The sequence below is a fragment of the Clinocottus analis genome, unplaced genomic scaffold (genome assembly GCF_023055335.1).
Source record: "Clinocottus analis isolate CAN_PGR_092001 unplaced genomic scaffold, fCliAna1.0.p SCAF_7, whole genome shotgun sequence".
NCBI classification, from domain to species: domain Eukaryota; kingdom Metazoa; phylum Chordata; class Actinopteri; order Perciformes; family Cottidae; genus Clinocottus; species Clinocottus analis.
In genome coordinates this window covers 3,161,435-3,184,500 of record NW_027176229.1, presented here as the reverse complement: position 1 = coordinate 3,184,500, position 23,066 = coordinate 3,161,435, and the positions used below count along the sequence as shown (strand labels likewise).

The 23,066-nt window shown below is 44.2% G+C and overlaps 1 protein-coding gene across 1 annotated transcript in view; it reads right to left on the bottom strand.

Moving 5' to 3' along the window:
• nsmfb (NMDA receptor synaptonuclear signaling and neuronal migration factor b) overlaps positions 1 to 14,862 on the bottom strand; it is a 44,707-nt gene extending 29,845 nt beyond the window's left edge. The window contains exons 1-4 of the mRNA XM_068566687.1: positions 14,756 to 14,862; positions 3,499 to 3,560; positions 1,561 to 2,334; positions 1,294 to 1,366 (exon numbers count right to left, since the gene is read on the bottom strand). Of these exons, the coding sequence (XP_068422788.1) occupies positions 1,294 to 1,366; positions 1,561 to 2,334; positions 3,499 to 3,560; positions 14,756 to 14,826 (980 nt within the window). The 5' untranslated portion in view covers positions 14,827 to 14,862. The remainder of the gene's footprint in view (positions 1 to 1,293; positions 1,367 to 1,560; positions 2,335 to 3,498; positions 3,561 to 14,755) is intronic.
• Positions 14,863 to 23,066: the final 8,204 nt, after the last annotated feature.

Here is a 23,066-nt window from a genome sequence, read left to right as displayed (position 1 = left end):
GCTTTTGTGCTGTTAGCTCTGTTAGCATCGATAGCTGCAGCAGCAGGTTCAATTGAGAGGCAATTCAAGGGCTTTTTAAGTTTCCAGTTTAGCTCCCCTGATTTTAGAAATGTAGAGTTTTGTTTCCTCGTAGTATGAACTCCCTCCCCCGGCTTTGTATTTACTTTTTTTTTTTTTTAACTAATACGCCATCGTAACAGATCCACAAAAGATCAATAGTTTGCAGCTTCTATAACCAGATATTGCCCTAAGAGGTGAGTATGAATTGATGAATTGTTCTGATGTGACCAGGCCTTTTAGGTGAGAGGAGCCATTGAAATATGTCATCATCTGAAAATCTTCTGTAGACTCCACAGAATAAGATACATTTTAGGTGGCTGAGTGAATCACCTCTCCGCTCTGCCTGGTGTGTCAGATGATGCTGTATGTGTGTTCGATGTTTCAGGATCCTGACGAATCTCACAGCGTGATCTAACGTGGTAATGTGGTGTAAGAGTGTGGGGGTGTTCAGGATCAGATACACTGGTTGACCAATGTGATCAGTGTGGAGGTCTGTGGCTACTAATAAATAATAATAATCACACAAATGATGACAACAAAAAATGTAAAATGGACAAATCATTTTTCAGTGTTCTACACGCACTTCATCACCATAATACAAACTGAATTAAAAATGTGGATTCATTTTCAAATTGGCACTTTGCAAGCTCAAGCTTAAAGTGCACTTTATTTTGTCTTGATTTTTGTTCATTTCAAATAAAAAATGAAAGGGGATTTCTCCCAAACTTCTTTTGAAGTCTTTCAAAGTCTACCTTCATAAAAATGAGCATGAAAAAAGCCATTTACTTACAACTTCAACTAGAATGCTCTAAAATCATTCAAATCCAGTTTGATATTGGGATTTTAAGCTTAAATTATCAGCCAATTTAAAATTTAAGTGAAATGTATGTTTTACTTAATGTTTAAGAATACACAGAAACGAGTTATACATTTTTTTTCAAACATGAAAATCAACTAACTTGAATTCCCATTTGGTTAAAACAGTAATTGCATCAGCAGCAGCCAATAACTTCCATAGCTCAGAGATGAACATAACAGGAGTGGAATGAACTTGTAAAGGATTCATATACTGGTGAAACCAACAAGTGAGAAATGTGTGAATGCTCATTAAAATGTTTTGTAGTAGAAACACTCCATTTGAGCTTTGAAAGGAACAGGCCGAGCCGCATCCTGCCAACCCGGCGCTCGGTGATGTACGAGTGGGAGGGGAGGCGTGATCCATGCCATACTCACGCCTGCATGGTGGTGGTGGCTGTCTGAAAGCTGAACATATTCTCTTTGGGGAACCAGCTATTAGGATTGTCCTCTGCAAACACAGAACACAAGAGCAAGGCGTGATATCAGCATTACAATTACAAGGGAGGCTCGAGTGAAGTGGAACATCTGAGAGGTGAATGGGCCCCAAACAAAGACCTCATCTGACTGGTACTGTTTTCCATACCTCTTATTTTACATATCTACATACATAACATATCTACTGTACGTATTGTTTCCCTTCACCCCTGTCATCAGTCGACGCTCTGTCCTCGCTGTACATCCTCTCCAGTTTCTTGCGGGGCTTCCCTCCATCCTGCGGTGAGGGGTCCAGGTCCAGGGAGCGCTGGCTTTGACACGGAGCCCGGATGCAGGTCACGCAGTCCGGGGTGTAGTCCTCCCGCGACCCCCCTCTCCTCATCCCCCAGTCCCGGATGTTGCTGGCGCTCCCCGAGCTCTGCAGTGGCTGTGGCGCCGGCGGCGGGCCCCCGTGATGTTGGTGGGCGTGGTGATGGCTGCTGCGGTGATGGCTGCTACGGTGGTGGCTACCGCGGGCGGCCGCGGCGGACGGCTGGCTGGTGCAGGACGCGTCGTGGTTGGCCGGGGCCGGGGCCGGGCCATGGGGAGGAGGAGGCTGCTCCCTGGAGCCCTTCAGCACCTCCAGTTCCAAGCTCTCCTCGCTGCCTCGGCCCCCCAGAGTCATCCCCCCTTCCCTGGTGATGGTGTACACCCTGGCCGGCTTCACCACTGCGTTCTCCTCAGGTCCCCGGGTCCTGGGCGGGTCCTCCGTGGAGAGACTGCGCTCAGCAGAGAGCCGGCGCTTGGAGGGGCACAAAGAGGCCTGGGGGGCTTTCCCCTGAGGCTGAGGCTGCGGATGAGCGCTGGGATTGGACTGGCTGGACTGGTTGGGTTTAGCGGTGGGTAAGCAGTGGATCTGTGGTGTCAGATGGCTGTTATGCAGGCGGCTCACGCATGGAGAGTCGCTGTCCTGGCTGGGAAAAGTGTCGGACAAAAGGTGATCTGGAGACAGAAAGAAGAAAGATGAAGAAGATGGAGATAAATGTTCACGTCTGTAATTTATACGGATAAATACCTGAAGTATAAACAAACAGAGGGATCGTTTGTTTGGGATTCATAGCTCTGGCAGGAGAGAGGTAAACATTAGCGAGCCAACAAAGCTTCTGGGAGAATGAGAAGGGAGACAGGAGAGGTGGCTGAGAGATAATAAAAAGCAGGTGAGGACTGATAAAAGATTTGGAAACGGATGAGCCGAGAAATAAAACACCCTTCGGCCCCGCCGGCTCACGGAGGATAGCGTCCCTCACAGACTGAGCAGCTGCAATGCTGCAGGCGGTGCTTTTTATTTTCCTATGCTATCTGTGCTGTGGATAAACAAGTTTGGGACCAAAGTGGCTCAGCAAAGTGCATCCCTGCGCTCGAGGCTCTGTGACATGGTGACAACTGGCGAGGCGACTGCAGCTGGAGAGCTCATCTCCACACACGCCGCCTGAAATAACTACGACTTTGAACCCATCGCGCGCCGCCACCACATAATGGGTTTGACAGAAATACATTTCAATCAAATTTCATGGAGAGGGGCGGAGGTTGTTGTGGATGGACGGGTCGAGCACCCATCCACAAGTTAATGTTACGTGTTAATGTTGACTTCTTCTAAAATCACGTATCGTTACGCTATGAACCCGACATTCAACCCAAACTATGACTTTGTCTTTTGACGTCACGATATATATATATATATATATATATATATATATATATATATATATATATATATATATATACACATGCATTGTATACATTACTTCTCATTACGCATATACATTTACCACAATGATTTTTACATTACTGTACAGCTGTCTCTCACAAATATCTTATTACTTTATATTCTTTATATGCTGTATTTTATCTCTACATTTTAACGTCTGCACTATTTTATGTCGTGGATTCTCATTTTTATATAATCGGAGGGAGCCTGAAAACTATGATGAACGGCTGCTATTAATGAGGATGTTTTGCATATTTAAGTTTTTCCCTCCAGCCGAGTTGGATGTTGTTGGATGATATTTACCTAACGAAGAGCAATAAGCAAACGTTTGCTGTGTACAGTGTGGCGTCTGTGCTCAGAGCCGGGTGGGAAGGCGATGATTTGAGCGCATCCCCTACCTGCTCCGTTGCGGTTCTCTGGATTGGCGCTGGACAGGTATTCCCCAAAAGCTCTGGCTGCTCTGTGGAGACAAAACACATGCAGCGGTTAACCCTCGAACCCCACAAACACAGAGACGCTCACAAAGTGTCAAGATTCCCGCCCCACAAACAGTCCGTCCCGGGTTGGTCGTCATCACATGCTGCCAGTCGCGTAGATCACACCACCGCTCTGTGAGAGTGTCCTGAATCCATACTCTGGAAGCACGAGGGAGACAGCTTGGAAGCCACAGCTTGCCGCCCCTGCACAGCTGATGGGCCCCAAAGGGGACTGCGACTCTTGCTTACATATACCGATACATATACATGTGATGAAAAGCACACATATTTGGCAGGAACGGTGAGGAACTGGCGTGCGGCAGACTGTCTGTAATTTAATAAACATGATGCCACACAGGTCATTCTTTCTCCACACTGCTGCTGTCAGGCGGCAGTAAAATGACTCAAACTCACAAGAGGTTTGATGAATTCTTTTTGCATTTTCAGCATTGGCAGCAACACAATGGCAACATCTGCATGGCTAGAGGACCACACCTGTGTCCCGTAGAGATGAAGCCACGGCACAGAGAGGGGACAGAGGTCGTGCCACCAGAGGACAAGCGGCCTCAGACGACTGTGATCCGCCTTCGAAAGCCACAAGGAAAACTATATATTGTGATATATAAAACTGCGATATTATTGTCATTTAAAGACCATTTAATGCCACTAAACCCTTTTAAAGAACAATGGATATGTCATTCGTCAGTTCTGAATGCTCCTGTTTCATGTCTTCTGCCTCTACGGTGAAAACTTCTCCACAAGGAAACAGAAGCAGCGAGAACATGGTGACAGGAAATGTCTTCTCATGTGAAAGAAAGCCCTGCAGTGCATCCTGGCATCACGCGGCCCGAAATCATTCATGATATGCACCTTTTTATGCTGAGATGCATGTGAACACAACAGGCTGCATGGAGGGATGCAAATATGATCAGGGTTGTGTTCAAATATCGTATTAAAAGTCAATCATTTAACAAGGTCATATTCATACATTGCACGATAAGTTGATAGTGTAATTATCCCCCTTGAGACCTTGCTCCATTCGAAAAAATAATAATTAAAAAAACATGTATACCTCAGCACATAATGGGCCAATCAACCTTTATACATATTGTTGAGCAAATCTGAATTTATTTGAACCATATTGTGAGCGGAGACTAATTAGCTGGGGATCGCATCCTCCACTCTCTTAATGGAGTACAAACACCACGATGGGTCCTTCCATTTGGAGGGATGTGGGGTCTCTTATGAGCGTTTGTAGGCTTTACCAGGTAAAACAGGTTGACCCTCCTATGAAAAGTGGAAAATGCATGACATAGCTGCAGTATTAGTAAACTTTAGTAAATTATAGCCGTTAAATGTCAGTCCAACTCATCATATGATATGTGATATCATGTGATATCCAGACTCTTTAGTAACTGGCAGGAGATCATGGTCCAATCAGCTGGCGGACTGTAGTGTGTACTATGTTGGTTCATAGCGAGATACAGATTTCTCTTGTTGAAACACCCACACACTTATAGTACACGCCATAAAAGAAGTAGGCCACACACACACACACACACACACACACACACACACACACACACACACACACACACACACACACTCACATACACCTATGTAGAGTCAGGCCTGCAATCCCTTTTCCTCCCACTCTCTCCGACCTGGCCTCCCTGCCATCTGCACACGCCGTTACACAGACAGACTCCCACTATGTCAGAGTGTGCATAAAAAAAAAAAAAGGCAGAAAAGGAAATAAGAAATGGGCCGCACACACTGGCACACTACGCTCTGCTACATGCACACAGGGCTGACTCTCAGGGGGGCTGTGTTGGAGCTGTGGCCTACATGCCCGCCTGCTACGACACTCTAAGTAATTAAATGTTAGGAGGCTCCCCGTGAAACATTCAGCTCCCAGCCTCGGTGATGGAGGAGAGGAAGAGGAGGAGGAGGAGGAGGAGGGGGGGAGGGGGGGGAGGGCACATGGGAGAAAACATGCATTCATCTCCGATCTATCGGCTTCAATAAATATTCCATACGCTAAGCTGCGGGTAAAAGCTATGTCAAGGCAAGTTCAAAATAAAAAGATCGAATTACAACATTTTATGAGAGGCATTTTCACAGCATATGATGAAATAGTTGTAAAATGTTCATCTCAACTGAAGCAATGAAATCATTAATTCATTAATAAGAAGTATTGTAGGATAGGTCCAGGGGGAGACCATCGGCCCTGAAAAGGGAAGCCAAGAGACGAGATTGGGAACAGTTTGATTGCCTCTACACGGCTCTCAACATGTCAAAGGCAAGCCGGCCAATTAATGACGGCTTCGTTCTACTTGGAGCGACGACAAGGAACTTTTAATGTAAGTAGTGTTTCCAGGCACCAGGGTCCCTTTGGAAAACCTCTCATTTTACTCCACCGGGCCTTAAGCATGACAGCAGAGTTCAACGTTGCCGTAAAATGAAACGGCCTCAAACTTTCCACATTTATATGTCGTTAATTTGTGAATTTAATCTTTTCCTGCCTTTCAAAATGTATGACTTTTCAATCTCAGAGAATGTTACTATTTTTTTTTCTTTTTTCTAGTATATTTGACACTTGAATCTCAGAAAATATCCAAGTTTTTTGTTTGCAGGTGTAGTACTTAAATCTTGGAATTCATAAGTAATAAATAAATTGTTTTTTTGTTTTTTTTTTATCAGAAGATTACCCTGCTCTCTTGTCCCCATTATCATGTGTTTACCTACACTGGCCCTAATATTGTCTATTCTCATGCTAATGTTCGAAGCGTCCGTATTAATACACAGAGGAGTGTGCAAAGGGTCAAAGGTTAATGAAAGTCACTTCATCCTGTTTTTAATGTCTCTGTTTTGGAAGTGAATCTGAGGGAACATGAGTTTTCTTTTATGCCCTGTCCCTGAAGCACTTAGTGATGGCTCCAACCTCCTCCACGGCAGTTTCTGACAAGCAAAGAACACAAACCCATGATAGGAAAGATTACAAACACTTAAGAGCTACCGTTGCATTTTATGATTCAGGACCGTTTGAGTCACTTTAGAAAGGAACAGTTTCCGGGAATTAATAGATTCCCCTTCGGTGAAAATGGGATTTCATGGCCTCCCTCCCACAAGACTGTTTGACCAGCAGCGCCCCATCACTGCACAGATTAGCTCCAGCCACAGTCCAGTGTGGCTGTTGGCTATAAAACATCTGCCCCCCTCCCGCTCTAGAACGTAAACCTGTCACACTCACAATAATTGAAAACCATAACTGGGACTGAAATAGATATTTGGGGCCCGTAATGATGTTATGGCATGCTGGCTTTATTACGGCACTTCTTTATTATTTGATGCAGTGAAGAGAAACCTTAAAAATAAATGAACGGGAGAGAGAGGGAGGCCTAAGTTCTGACAGTGAACTCATGGGTGCAGAAGGAAGGGTATAGAAATGAAGTCGGGTTTACATTCACTGCAGGTCAACCGTTTCCCCCACTTGCTGGGACATGGTTCCTATCGGGACGGCTTGCAGGCCGTCCCGACGTGGTCGCCCGCCACAATCCGTCAAGTGCAGCTCGGTCGGCGTCCCTCTTTCTTCAAACTACTAACAGCAGCTACATTTGGCCATGATGAGGCCAGCTGAGCATATTCATATATTTACACAGAAACTAAAGATCTCACTGGCTGATTCCACATGGTGTCTTATGTGTTATTATCTATGGTTTTAGTATTTCTACATGTTTAATCTCTTGATTTGACTCTTTTACAGTTGTATCATTATCAACATATTGAGTGTTGTATTTTGAATTTCTTCTTTTTTTTACTTTTTGGAGTTCATTTATCTCTTCACTTCTCCATTTTCATCTTGTTTGCTCATTGTCAATCACTTGTAAGGCCCTTTGAATTGCATTTGATTGGTGCTTGATGGATTGAAACTATGTTTGGCGTCACTTCTGGGCGTAGCAGGACGGTGTTCTCGTGGGTCATGCTCGTCCCTCGCTTAGTGTCTTTTCAAAATAAACCTTCAACAAAGGTTTACATGGTTTTCATGCCAACATACTACTTTGCTAGTTTTATGCAACAAAAAGACTTAGTATTGAAGAACAGATTGTGTTTTGGGTAAAGTAGTGTCACATTAACTGGTGTTATTTAATTACGTAACAAAACTATTGAACAGCCGACGCTTTCTTGTTCCCCTACAGAGCTCTGGGGTTATCTTCCTCCTTCTTCATCTGTCCACTTTCTGCAATGCGCCATCGCCAAACAGCCTCAGAGCACGATGCTCCACCAGCTTTCTTGGCAGTCGGTACGCAGTGTTCTCAGGGTTGAATGCCTCATTTATTTATTTTCACTGGTGTGCTTAATGTCGTGCAATGTTCAAGTCACACAACTATTTGTTAATGGTCGATTCATTCCTTCATACAATAGCCGACAGGAAATGAGGTGAGAGAAGACCAGTTGCTGCTACATCGTCCGTAATATCAACACTTCTATCAGGCAACAGGGGAAATATTTCTGTTTTCATCAAGATAGACACGTCTCTCAGACTACAAAAGATTAACAGCTGTTTGAGGTCGGGCATTTAGGTTTTCTCCAGACTGACCATTAAAATGTTGCTGAACAAACATCTGATATTGATTATCATTACAACCTGTGCAATCAATCTGCTGACCTTCGGTGACAACCCCCCCGCCCATTAATGGATCCTTACCTGCTATTGGCGTTTGCAATTATGGTCCCATTCTCACGAGAGCGCATCCATCTGGTTAAATAGAGCAGAGGTCAAACTAAAATGTCCAGTGAGAAGGTGATTCGGGTTTCTTCGATTCCCATCAACACAAAGAGAGTGCGTGTGCTCAGTTGAGGGATTTTAGGAGCATCTTGAAACTCATAACCTGCCCAGCCTCCGGAGAAATATATTATGATCATCTCCTGACAAAGGGCCAAAAAGCTTGTGCCCCTTGAATAAAAACCAACTTCTTTCCGCCAATGGGTCTCGCCCTATCTAAACCTCTCGCTCGCATGAGATACTACATATGTTTCTCTCCTTCCAGCACCTCGTGATGAACCCACTAACGGCCCCTTGGGCGATATGAGTAATTGCCTGACTCGTGGCCTTTGTTGTCGGTGGAGTGTAGCGTAGCAAGTGTCCCTTAATGAAGTCATCAGCCTTTCACTAGACAACCCACAGTGTGCAGAGGGAGAGGCAGCGATGGTGGACTGTGACACAGACCGATAACAGCGGTGCTGTATACATTCCAGTAGTATGGATTCACAATATATATCCATCCGGTAAAATGATTTATTATTCAAATAATGCAATTATGGCAAAGCACACGAGGCAGGAATATTCGTAAAAGAGACAAAACATTAGTCGCATGCCCTCTAGTTGGATAAAGAATGTAAATTGACATGAAACCACTGAAAGCAGTTCAAGTGTCAGTTGAGGAGATTCAATATAGTTGAATTGTTAGTTGACGTTGAGCAGTTGAAATGCCAGTTGAAGAAAAGGAAATGGACGCAGTAATAGATGCAGGTTAAATTTCCCTTAAGTGCACTGTACATAGTGGTGGTATGAAAAGCAGTCTAAGTGATTCAAATGGCATTAGGTGTCCTGTGCCTTGTAAGTTAGCAAACTTAAATGCATTCAAACGAAGCAAACCTTTTATCCGTATCTAAGGTTTTTGTTGGGCCAGTCAATCCATCTCTTAAAGGGACAGTGCGTAGGATTTGGTGATATCTTGTTGAGTGGTTGCAACCCAACAGCGGTGCAATCCATTACCTTCTCATGTAGATATGAGGGGATCATTCTAAGCTCATAAAAACACAATTCTTTTAGGGGACACTAAAGAAAACATAGTTGTCAATGTTCTACTCCCAATACATCCCTGAGATGCTGCACGCTGGCCCTGCACGCTGGAATACAAAAGAAAATGAGACTCACTTTCCACTTTCACGCAGCTCTGTTTATTTTCCTCACATATATTGTATTCTGACAACCTCAATGGCCATGGGAATGATATTGTTTTTCAATAATGGAACTTAAGATATATAGCTTCAAGATAAGCGAGACGTAACAAATGATTCAGTGTCATGTTTCCTTCAGAGGGCAACGTCGGTTTTCTTTGAATAACTAACTATGTAGGCAATAATGATTCCCTGTTAATGAAGCAGGGAGGTGAGCGGTAAGATGGCCGTGCAGTGCCCTCACTGATCTGACCAATTATAGTCTGTACCACTGATCAGCACCCGGTGAGCGGATGGAGCATGGAGGGCACAGCGGGGTCACCGTGAGGCAGTCCACCCACACTTCCACATGATGACACAGCATCACTGCAAAGAAAAACAGCTGCCGCATCAGTTACAGCATATTGCTTTCACGATACATTTGGGCTGATGTTGTTTTTTTTAAATTCAATATCAGATCATCAGTGTCTGAAGTGTCAGGTATGATTGATGTGCCTGAGCGCAGCTACTAAAATAAAAACCCTATATACATTTTGGTAACATTTTACACATTAAAGGTAACATAGTTATCAATGTTATATTTCTTACCCAAAAAAAAAAATCCCTAGAAATGCTGCCCTCTCAATAATGTGTTGTTCATTCTCGTAAGTCATTGTTTATTTGAGGGTTTCAAGAGAATGGACCCCAGTACATCTCACGTAGCGCGCTGATATGATTGCTGATTGACAGATATTGGTTATGTTACAGCAGCTGGGAGGCAGATGAACTTTCTTTCCCAACGTAGATATTGAACGTGTAAATCATTAAAAAATTCAAAAATATATACCTTAGAATTAATTATGTCTTAATTATGTATGATGAGCTGCTTGTAGTCAAAGTTAAACAGGTCTCCAATATCTATTTTGTATTGCTGTGATAGCACATCCATCCAATCACTGCATTTATTTCAAATGTCTTGCCAAAAAACCTAATTTCACAAGATACATTCAAACACATCATGACAACATTATAATCTTCCTTTGGCCATTGCGTAACTCAACGCAATCTCTAATTATGTCAGCTGCCGTTGGGCGGCTAGCAGCTAACGCTGACGAGCTTTGGTCCTGCCACTGAACCGCCATCGACGTGTTTTTCTGTTGTTTTGGTGGGGCGTCGTGCACCTGAGCAACAACAGGTGGCGCAGATCCACCAAGTGCAATGACATGAATGAAATACGCCTTTGTGACCAAGACTTAAACCAAAATGCGCAGTTCACCTTGTATAGGCTGTGTACATACTGACTGCGTCTTACATTCAAGGTGACGCGGGGTGAATAGCTCTGCAAAGAATCATTTTGCTGAGCTATTCCTTGAAATATATTTCTTGTAGGACTCTGAATCCGTAACATACATAAGATGTCTCTGGAGGGCTTGAACTGCCAAGGTCCTTGCAGTGTAGATGTTGCACAACTACTTATTTACTCGCTTTACAGTCTCCAAAATGCCAACCGAAGTACACGGATGCTCGAGGCAACGTGTCTTCGCGGCGTACTTGGCATGCATTGTGAGCCTACACGCAGGAAAACACACGGGACGCGCGGGCAAAGGCAAAAGAACACTCAGTCAAACTCGCGGAGGACGGCTGTATTCTTGCATCCGTGCCGCTGAGGCTCTTGTGCTGGCCTCCTCCAGCCCCACCAGCGTGCCATCAGACATGGACGTGTCCCCAGGCGTCTTGTATCGTCCCTATGAGCCTCGCACATACAGTCATCCCACTCCTTCACACAGAGAAGGAAGGAGTTGAAGCCTGGCACCATGACATCATCTCGGTTCTAGACCATATGTGTTCTCGCCCCACCCCCCACTCCTTATTGAATATTCTTTCCTTTACTTATTGTGCCTCTATTCTTCATCCCACTTACAGGGCCTTTGTACTTTCTATTTTGGTCTCATGAGCACGTCTCCCTCATGTCACTGTGTTCCTCCCCCCTACCTCAAGTCACATGTCTTTAACAATACGACTGCATCGGGGGCCGTACGGACCTCAGCCGAGGCCAACTGTGATGTATAATTCACGTGGAAAAAACTCTCCGAGACGCAAGTGTGACGTGCTGTGGAAGTCTTCAAAATGAACGTGTTTGAAAACAGAGGCGACTGGCGCGATACGGCTTATCTGATAGCCACGGCGGCCTGAGGAGCACGTCCAGCCGTCGCCGTGTGTGAGGGTGTATTAGTGTAGATCCCGATTGGCATCCATTCATCTACTCATCCAGCCATCCACTCATCCATTTACTCATCCTCTCATCCATCCAATTCAATTCAGTTTATTTTGTATAGCCCAAAATCACAAATACAAGATTTGCCTCGGAGGGCTTTACGATGTGTATACATAACATCTGTCCCGGGACCTCACATCGGATCAGGAAAAAGGAATTAATCCATCCATCCACTCATCCATCCACGCATCCATCCACGCATCCATCCATCCAGCTATCCCTCCACTGAGCTGAGCTGAAATACGAGACGTTGTGTAGTCACAGACAGAAGTACTTTGTTTCCTGCTTTTCTGTAACGCGGGACACAAAGAGAACATGAAAGAACAAGCGTATGAATGTTTCAGGTCCTCTGGCTCACTCAGAGGACCTCCTCACCGTGCTAACACCCCGTTAGGAGTCGTGACACTCAGACAGGATGGCTGCTTTCACACACAACAGCTGGGAAATAGCTGGATGGCCTGACTACACTAAAACCCAATAATTTCCTTGTTTAAGTTCAGTTTAATGACAATATTCAACCAGAGAGTTAATACAGCACCACAAGCTGTCAACAGCCGGGGGTAAGTCTTTGAAACAAATCCAAACCTGATTATCTTGATTATCTCCCTTGGAATCCGGCAATGTGTTTGCCAGTGAGCGCCTCACAGCGCGCTCGCGTTTGCCAACTCTGCTGCTGTTGCATTGAATGCGGGCGGCGTGAGAGACAATGGCTTCCTCCGGACTGCTGAGAAGGAGACTGTTTGAGTTACACTTGTGACTTCTCGTTCTTTGCCGGTGGTCACAAGCTTTCCTCTGGAACGACAGGTTTAGAAAGCAGCAATTAGGTGGGATTTAGTTTCACGATCCTCGGGCCCCCGTCTCAGGAAAAAACGGCTTGTTTTAGGTTTGGGGGACCGGTTCTCTTCCCCCCCTGTTTTAGCTCTCACTGCTGGCTGTGAAGTCTCCTCGTTCTTATCTGTTCCTAGTCCCAGGAGGCTCAGAGGGCTTATTGTATATAAATATAATAATTATTTTTAAACCCAGTTTCTAGATAATTTCTCCGTACAGTGATTCACTTTGGATGCAAACCTTAAACCTGCTTTTCTGAGGTGATTTTTAAAAAAAGCATTGGTCAGATGTCTCTCAAACCTGCATCCGACCGACCTATCTTGACATGTTAATTCTTCGTGGAGCGACTCTCAGAGGTGTGAAGGCCGTCCTGGCAGGCTTCAGGTCAAAAGGAGAAGATGTTGTTTATCACGCTTACTCCCAGTATCTTCCCTTCACTGCCGTTCTGTTCAGACATTCAAATACAAAGACGATTACCGAGGGAGGTGAGGCAAATCACTTCCTGCCCGCCAGATGAACTCGGATCATCCGGCAGGTTCAGGACATCGGCGGTCCCAGCTCTGCTCGGTTCAGAGGAGGGGCTTTTGTTCGCCGTTAAACTCCTTTGCCGGGAGCGCGCAGGTCGCCCCGCGGCCCCTCGAGCGGCGTGGGGCGAGGGGAGACGAAAGCGACGAGGCAAAGAGGGAAAGCGACCGACAGATAAACAGCACAAGAGAAGACAGAGACAAATAGAGCTGTGTGTGCGTAAGGGGAGCGCGGCGGCTGTGTGAGCAGCCGAGAAAAGGTCACGCGGCATATGCCGGAGCGCATTGCACTGCAGAGTAGCTGTGCTGGGGATCAGGAAGTACAGGGGCGCACGTGCGCACATGACTGACAGCGGACAGGTTTCAGTCGTCTGCCCTGTGGCCTCTGAGGTCAGCCAGGGTGGGCGACGCAGACCAGAGAGCGTTATTTACCGCGCGGCCTTCAGATGGACGACACGCTGATCCTACACCCGGGACACGGAGACCTTTTGTGGCATGACTCACACGGTCGGAGTTAAATGTCATTACAATTAGTCAAAGTCCGGTGAGTCTTGATGAAAGTCTGCCGAGTAGATGGGTGAAGTAAAAGGGATTATAAACTCTCCAGACATACGGCACTCGACAACAGGACAGCGCTGTTTCTCAGGTCATCATTATGGACGGAGCAGTGGACATCTTCAAATGTATAGTCTTTGTGTTGAGGGACATGTGCAGGAACGGAGCTATCGGGGAGCTAAAATGGTCACATTCACACCCGTGGACAATTTAGTGTCTTCTACTAACCTCGGCTGCATGTTTTCGTAGAAAGAAGAAGGAAAAAAAGACGCTAACACGGGGAGAACATGCAAACTCCACACAGAAGGGCGGTGCAGCCCGGGAATGAAAACCCCGTTCTTTTAGCGGTGCTGATCTACTTCCAGCCCAGATCAATTCAAATTGATATCAGAAAATCCAATATTTTACACGGACGTGTGGAGCATTACTTTTTACTGACTACACGTGATGATTTCACTCTGGAATCATATGCAGATAATAAAGAAAATAGGTTTAATAAAATGTCAAAAAAAATAATCGGCTAATGTGATCAAAAGTGTTGTTTTGTCACATAATAAACCAGACCATGGTTTAATCTCAAATTAATATATGTTCCTTATAATATATAACCAATACAACACAAAGGCATATTAATAGCTTCAGGAAAGGTTTTCTTTAAAACAAATGACTTGTGTGTGAAACCAGCTTCAAAGTCAGGACGATGCCGTCTGTACTTTCTGGAAGATTCATGAATTCTATTTACCTCAAAGAACAAGCAAAGTGAACCTGTGCCGCCAAGACTCTACACTAATGGAGGAGTTTATGGTGGGAACAATATCACACTGAACATTTTATAAAGAAAAAGCTGTTTTTGTATCTGCCTCCTTCAGGCGCAGTTTGTCTAAAATCGTCTTAAAGTAGTTTGGAGGAAGCGGACTCCTCTCTGAACTGGAGCGCGGAGCTGCCACCACACACACACACACACACACACACACACACACACACACACACACACACACACACACACACACACACACACACACACACACACACACACATACCCATACACACTCACCTGACTTTTGCGGCCACAGAAGATATCGCATCACTCCTCAGATTCTTCCTTTTGGACACCGCAGTACCCATGCTGAAGTGGAGACGACCCGGGGAGAGAAACGCGGACCATTCCACAGACTGATCGGCGAGAACACAAACAAGAGTGGAAAAATAAAGAAAACACCAGTGGGGGGTTGGGGGGGAGGGTGGGGGACCGGATAATAACCATCCGTATGCAGCGAGAGAGGCAACCCTTGCTTATTTCACATTGATCCCCATCGTCTGCGCCGAGGAAGCAGCGAGCCGGCTGAGCTGAGCGTGTGCAGCGCCGCGCTGCTGGAGGAGGATGATGCGCTGCGCTGCGCGCTCCTCACCCAACTGAGGCTTCCAGGAAGGAAACGGAGACCATAAAAGGGATGGCCAGCGCGCACGTCCCCTGCACGGTGCCCGGGCTTATTATATGAGTGTGTGTGTGTTGTGTGTGTGTGTGTGTGTGTGTGTGTGTGTGTGTGTGTGTGTGTGTGTGTGTGTGTGTGTGTGTGTGTGTGTGTGTGTGTCTGTAGTGGATGCGAGGAGGTGTGGACACTTGAGTCCACAAGTAATTTTGCAGTTTATCATCATCTATCGAGCTGTAAACAACAGCGTGTCCTTCACGTGCGCTCTGGGACGGCCTAAAAACAAGAAGTCATGTTGGATTTTAAAGATAATAATGTGTTTTTTTTTATTGTGAAAGAAACATGTGGTTCAAATCAATCAAGTGGAGCTCAATGACGTAACTTATTAGGACCAGGCATCACTGGGGACCACGCATCTCTCTTTATAAAAGTCTAAATCCATCAATCCATCAAGCAGAAGTAGGTCTGTCCTTAGCAAAGATGTCCATGGTGACGGCACCCACTGATTGGTTAGTGGACTGCCGTTATGAGGGCCATTTTGGCGTCGCCATCTTGGATTAAGGCCATCTTGGTTTTTTTGGAAGGGACATAGAGATGGCGAATACAGTACGTTGTATACCTTACGTCTCTGATAACGACCAATCACAAGGCAGCACGGCCCCAAAGGAAACTTTATGGTCTGTTTGACTCTAAATGAATATAATTTATTAAATTAACATAATGCTGTATTGAAGACGACTTGAAACTAGTGATTGAGACCATATGAAATAATAATAATATTAATGATATACAGTAAATAAAGAGAGAAATAGAGTCATTTTCTTAGAAACTTCCATAAAATCGGACTTCCAATCAACTTCTTTGACTTTGGGAATGTCGTGAGGAGAAACCCACGCGGAGTATAAAACGTTGCATGGTCACGGTTCCTCTTCAGCTCACAATGTGCAACGTTACACTTTGGAAAAACAGCTGCACTCCATTTTGTCACTTCTTATATTCACAGTGGACAAGGGGCGGGACAAATAGCTTCAGTCCCACCAATGTGTTTTATCATGAGCACGTCGCGCTCTTAGCTTTGATTGTTTTTCCTGGAGGTTTATGTTCCCTCCTGTCCGGAGCGCTGGACCAAACACATTGATGAGTGGGATAATTCAGTCTGAATCCAAACAAAGCGATGGTACCCGCCGGGCTCTCCGCCGCACAGACCTCTCTGCTTTATCCAGAGCAGCCGTGCTCTACTTCGTGCCAACATGTTAACCTCTGCGAACATACCGTATCATAGCAACCAGACACAACCAAAGCTCAGCTGCTTCTCCATCGCGCTCCCAGCTGGCCGTGTTCAGACGAAAGCCTGCTGTTTTCAGCTGGGATAAAAAATGAAAAACACTTTTGCGGACACGGCTCTTTCAGCTAGGGATGTTGTTTGTCTGTTTGTTTGTTTGTTTGTTTGCTTTATCCTGGCAGGTGCTGGTACAGATGTGCAGATGATTTTTATTTGCAGTGAAATGGGAAACAATCTCCAGAAAAGAGTCAACGAAAACATTGCCTGGAAGGCTAAAAGGCGTTAAACATTTGTTTGAAAGGGAACTTTCGTTGCATCTTTACACCTTGCTGAGAGGCAGTTGCTCCCGTAACCAATCAGATAGCTCTGTGCCGTCAGAGGGGGGACTGACTCCACCAGCAATATGTATTAACATATTTGAATCAGCAATAATTCATAATGTGCGTTGTTACAAAGGCCCAGTGTCATGTTGATTTGGATTTCTTTTCATAGAAAATCAAATATCATGTTGCCTGTCTGTATTTCCTGGCCTGAGAAAGCAGCACCGAGTAGAGATCCTTCACCATCTGTGAATGAACACAAGTGGGATTAACTGAGATATCCATGCAGTGGCAACAGAGACATTTTTAGTCTCTTTTCACCATGAAGCACCAGACATATCTACTTTAATATGTCAGTAACTGCACCTACGAGTATTAATCCTCTAAAAGCAGATGGAATAAGCACCTCATACTTTGGCAAAAATGAGTATGTAGTGGTTTTCATTTGAATAAAGAAATAATCCACTGTCCAATACAATGCATTGCAGATGAACAAATGTAGAGTGTGACCATCATTTCCTCTCCCAAGGTATTGACCTGAGAATCATACAGGATAGTTTTTAATCACAAAGGGAAACAAAATTCCTTCAAAATCAATATTAAATCGAAGGGGAGTACAGAAGCACTTCCAGTGGTGTATAAAGTACCCAAAAGCCATATTTAAGTAAACGTGAAGATACCTTATTGAAAAATGACTCCAGTAAAAGTAAAAGCCCAATACTACTTGAGTAGAAGTATTAAAGTATCTGATATTTATTGTACTCAAGTATCAAAAATATATTAAAGAAGACCTGAAACTACAGATTGAGACATAAACACATGTTTACAATGTTTACTGGGGGAATAGTTATTTTCTCACAGTCGCCCCTTGGAGGTCAGTAGAGAGAATGCAAGTTTTAAGACACTTAAAAGTGCCACCACACTATGCTGGAGACATCGTGGTCATTTAACATATATTTTAGGAGATCCGCAGGGTTAGATTTAGGCACGGAAAACTACGTGGTTCAGGTTTAAAAAAGCTATTTTGTTCAAATTTGGGAACGGTGAGAGAAAAAAATGACTATTAAGGTAATTCATTCATTAGGGTCCCAATTTCCTTACCCCATTCAGTGGGTTTTCACTGTTTTTTCACCTTAATTTCATCTTCTCTTTTGAGTCACAAAAGTCACAATTAACACAGCAACAGGATGCCCTTGTCAGATAGTTTAGAAGAAAAAAGACCAATGCCCTTGTCTCCATAAGAGGATGGTCTCATGAGGAGACACACGTTTTCTAAAACACTGGACTACAGCGAATAAAAGCTTTCATTTTAATTAAAGCTGTGCACGAACAGAGAAAACATTCTATTTTATTCGTGTCAAGCATTTGGACCACCTTCACAGGCTGCTGCATACAAATGTAACTGCTATGTTTTATTTGAGTAATAAATCACTGAAGTGCAGGGCCGGGGATTTGAGCTTTCTTCATCTTATTCACCAACGCCGCTGTCAGAAAGCGAAACAAGTATAGTTTCCAGACCCCAGAGTCACAGAGTCAGATGGAGGGGGAGAGGTTATGACCCACCTGTGAAGGTATCACTGTTTTCATTGTAAGTGAGCCCACAGGAGCAAACAGAAGCGGCCCAGGAGGACCAAAGTGTCACCTCAACTCCTCGCATCCTGGATGTATGCATGCACCCAGTCCCCATCCACCCCTCGCACTTCCTTTGTTATCTCTCCGTCTTCCTCCTCTCTGCTCTTCCTCCTCTTCCTCAGACCCGCGAGTGAGGCCGGTCGTACAGCGGTGAGCGGAGCACTTCAGCAAATCGACCGCATGAATATTTGAGCAGCCATCTGTTATTTTTTTCTCTTTTTCAGTACTGTTGGGATCCCACGCTCGTCCACGGTGACAGATCTACACCACCCGGTGCGAACACCGTCACACGCGGGGATTTGTAAACACACATGCACAATCCACTCTGCCGCTAAAAGGTGTTGGCGTCGCGCAGAAGAAACTCCGCAGAGACGGTGGAGGATGCCGCTTGTGTGTCTGCGATGCTGCACGCTCTGCAGAAACGCTATCAGCACATTTCTATATTTTTCTCTTTATTAAAAGGTGGGGACGGTTGATTGTTTTTTTGTCTGTGAGAATGTAATGAGTACACTTTTTCAAATGTTGATGGGCGGTAGTGTGATACTGCTGATCAGCTGTTACTTGAGTAGCCCAGACCTCCCACTCAGGTAGAGTAATGAGGACAGGTAGTTATAGCAGAGACACTGGGCACAGCAGGCAACTCAACACAGGGCAACGCAGGTGTCCAAGAATGGAGAGGAGAGGAAAGGGCAACGAGATGCACTCCTTTCGCAGGAAAGCTGCATGCTTTCATTCTCGACTGGCAGACGCTCATTCAAACCCTAACCCGTCGTACAACCAAGAGCATCTGATTGGGAGACGTTGCTGTGGGCAGTAAACCGCCCAGACTGAGTCCTCAGTGGGCTGCAGAGTAGCCTGAAGCCAGGTTTCCTCAAAGTCTTTGAACCCTGAGTCCACAGGGGGAGCGCCGTGCTGTGATGCTAATTTGACATGTGGAATTACAGCATCCGAGGTCACATGAGGTCGTTGAGCTCCGGAAAGAGAAGCCTGTAAAAGTGATCGTTATGTTGAAGGGAAACAAACTCATCATCCTCAGGTCCTAAAAGTGTATGTCAGTGATTGTTGTTCAGCGGTTGAAGAAAACATGGAGGGTCCAGGTAGTTTCATCAGAATATTTTCGGTCAATCATTAATTTTTTTGCTTCAGCAGCTTTCAACCAGCCGCCTTCAGCTTCATGCAGTTCTCTTTATAAATCCATCATGAACCTGGAGTTTCTCATGCTGAAATAAATGCATGTCTTCTTGTGGAATCTGTCCGTTGGCCGTTAGTCAATAAATCTGAAATGAATTATCATGCATAGGAAAAATCTATACTCTGAATGTAGATACTCGCTGTCTGCTTAGCTGGTTTACTCCAAGTGACTCCAAGCATTGAACAAACAATTAGATTGCATTTCTAATCGGTGCTATAGTTAATAAAAGAAACTCTATTTCACAAAGTGAATGTTTGTTTATTTGGAAAACATGCTTTAGTTACCTCAGACGTTCAGTATTAATCATCATGTATAAATGTAAAGTGTAATTATGCCATGCTATGTTCAAGTATATGACAACGGTAAAGTCAATGCGTGCATAGACAGTAGAGGTTTATGATCAATCACAGGGCCAAACCCTGCAGTACTTTATTATCCTTGAGAATAATTATAATGTCTTAGTAATGATTCTCAAGTTTTCAGCTGACCAGGAAGAAGCCTGAGAGCAGTTTCTTACATTAGAATACAAACATGTTTACTTGGAGAAACAAATTGACTTACGCTGATGTTTCATTTTGAATGTATCAAAGTAAAACTTTATTGTTTTTCAATCCCAATGCATTACAGTCTGATCTATTCCACTTCAGCCTATTCCAGTTGCTATGTATTGAACATGATTACTGTGATAATGTCAAATATGTATGGACTGATGACTAAAACACTGCTTTACTGTTTATATAACGATAAAATTATGCAGCATTATTTCCTGACATTACTCATGTTGTCAGGTGGTGCGATCGGCTAAAACATAAATTGAAATAAAGAAATAAATATCAGGTGAACAAGTGGTTGAAAACTGACACTGTGTGAACGCTCTCCGGTTTATCAGGAGGTTTTCCGGTTCTTTCCATTCTGCCCACGTTGTATGAACACATTACAACACCAGCGTTGGAAACTGCTCCATCAAAAATCCCGAACAGGCAATAACAACATGGATTAACCTGGGAAAAGTAATGATATACATGGAAATGTGTGTGTGCGTGTGTGTGTGTGTGTGTGTGTGTGTGTGTGTGTGTGTGTGCGTGTAGCGCAGGGGGGTACGCAATGGCATGTTTGTGCTCTGTGGCCATGAACAACTCTCCCATGATAAAACCGGTTTATGGCTGTAATATACCATGCTGCTATGGAAGGTACAGGGCTGTAAAATGCAACTCTCACAGGGGAGAGGACAGGAATGAAAAGCCTGTGAATGTATGGCCGTGTGGACATCGGAAATCAGGACGCAGCATAGTGGAATAAGACTGGAAGCAATCCATTCTGCGAAAATACGCCATGTTGTCATTTTAACAGTGATTGGAGTCATTCTTAAAGTGAATCCATTCATTTATGATGGACACTAACTAGTTTTAAGGGCAATGTAAACATATGTTATTCAGTCCAGCAATTGACCTTCCCTTCTCTATTAGACTTTTTTTTCTGTTAAATCATTTTAAAATATATTTTATTTAACATAATTGGTTTTTTTCAATATGCAAAATACACAAGCCAAGAAAAAATAACAAAAACCTGAAGCCCCGCCACTCTAAGTCCTAATTTATGAAGTACTTCACAATAAAGTAATGCATGAGGAAACAGAATAATAACGCCAGCTAAATGAATTATGGTAACTATACACACAATATTACTTTGATAAAACACCCTACCCAAATAGCTTGATATGAATACTAATATACGACACTACAGAAAAAAACATCAACAAAATATATATATATATATACAAACACAAACAAATACGGTAGAATACAAATAACTGTACAGCTGCGGAATATTAATTTAGCAATTTAGATTGTGCAAAATGAAAAGTGCAAAACACAAAGTATGTATGTGTCGTGTATATGAAGTGTGTGAAGTGTAAATAAACACAAACGTAATAATTAATCCACAGAGGATTTAGTAAGAATAAAACAGCTCTCTTTTCCAGGTTTAAAGGGACGGAACATTTTACTCTTCAGCTGTTTGGTTCCCTTCTTTTTAAAGAGAGAGGTGAGGTTAAACAAGTGTCTCATTAAAACTTTTTATGTTTGTTTTAATTTACTTGTCCTATATATTCTAACTGGATGGTTGCTGGTCTTGCTTATTCAAAAGTGTACTTCTCTGGCTCAATAGTATTCACGTGTATCACTTCTCTGCTTGGATGTGTTCTTACTTATGTCACATGTTTCTTCTTAACACTATCGATAGTGTGTGTGTGTGTGTGTGTGTGTGTGTGTGTGTGTGTGTGTGTGTGTGTGTGTGTGTGTCTGCTTCCTCGGTGGCTCCTCACCTGTTGTACAGCACGTTGTGCTTTCGCCTGGTATGAAATGTGCCATATCCATAAAGTTTGCTGTGCTCTGGTTTATCCATTGCCACTTCTAAATACAAAACACTATTGAGACTCATTTTTATTTGTATCACGCTGTAAATAAAGACGATGAACACAAATACAATGAACTTTTTTCCCAAAACTCATAACAGTGTCAGACACACAACAGCTGACCTGTTAAAATATGATTTCAGGGTGTTCAATGCAAAGTGTCCCGCCTTGAAAAGAACTCGCCGGCCTTTTCCTGGATCAGCTCGATTCAGCCTCCGGCATTATTTCATCCTCCGTTTGACAAGCTCACATTCGGCACGTCTCTCTCGGGGTCGTCACCACAGTCACTCTATTCAAAGCTAAAAGCCGGTGCGTGCTGTAAATACATTGAAACACCACACTCATCGAACAATCTCCTGCACCCAGAACAACCAGAACCACGCACATCTGGATCAGAGTGTGATCACGATACGGGACTCAGGTTAGCACTTTGCTGTGGATTTCTGCTTCTATTCTTCATCCCTGCAGTAAAACTGAGGAGTAGCCGCTAACAAAGGTTCCAGTAATTCGGTAATAAACAACTTTCATTTAAATTATTCCCAGTAAAAGTCCTCTGTCCTTTTGTTATTTTTCAGTAAAAGCGTTCCTTGTGAAGCAGCTAAACCAGGAGGTATTGGATTTTTATCAGTAGTAACTTACCCTGACGCCTCTACAGCTAAAGGACTAACCGTAAAATACAAAGTGCCAACCGGGTCGCAGCAGAGAAACTTAACTTCACACCACAAGAGATCCGGTCAGAAGCTCCAAAACTACTGAAGACCTTCTGTCTTTCTGTCTGTTCTCCCGCTCAGACGTGAGTCTCTCGGCTCATGCTCCAATGGGGGTCGTCACAGGTCGGCCACGGCCGTCAAGACGTCGCCGCAAACCCTCTCGGGGGCGGGGCGGCGAGCGTTTGGCCCGACAGAGTCGGACCGCTGACACTGGTACTATAAACGCAAACCAGGACTTTCGAGATTTGACACGGCGCCTTCAAAAGCACCAACGCTCTTAATGTTTCAGATTTGTGATTGCCTGGCGACCCGCGCCCGCCAGCATGGCCCCCCCCCGTGACCCTGGAACAGAAAAGCAGTTACGGATAATGGATTACAGATGGATC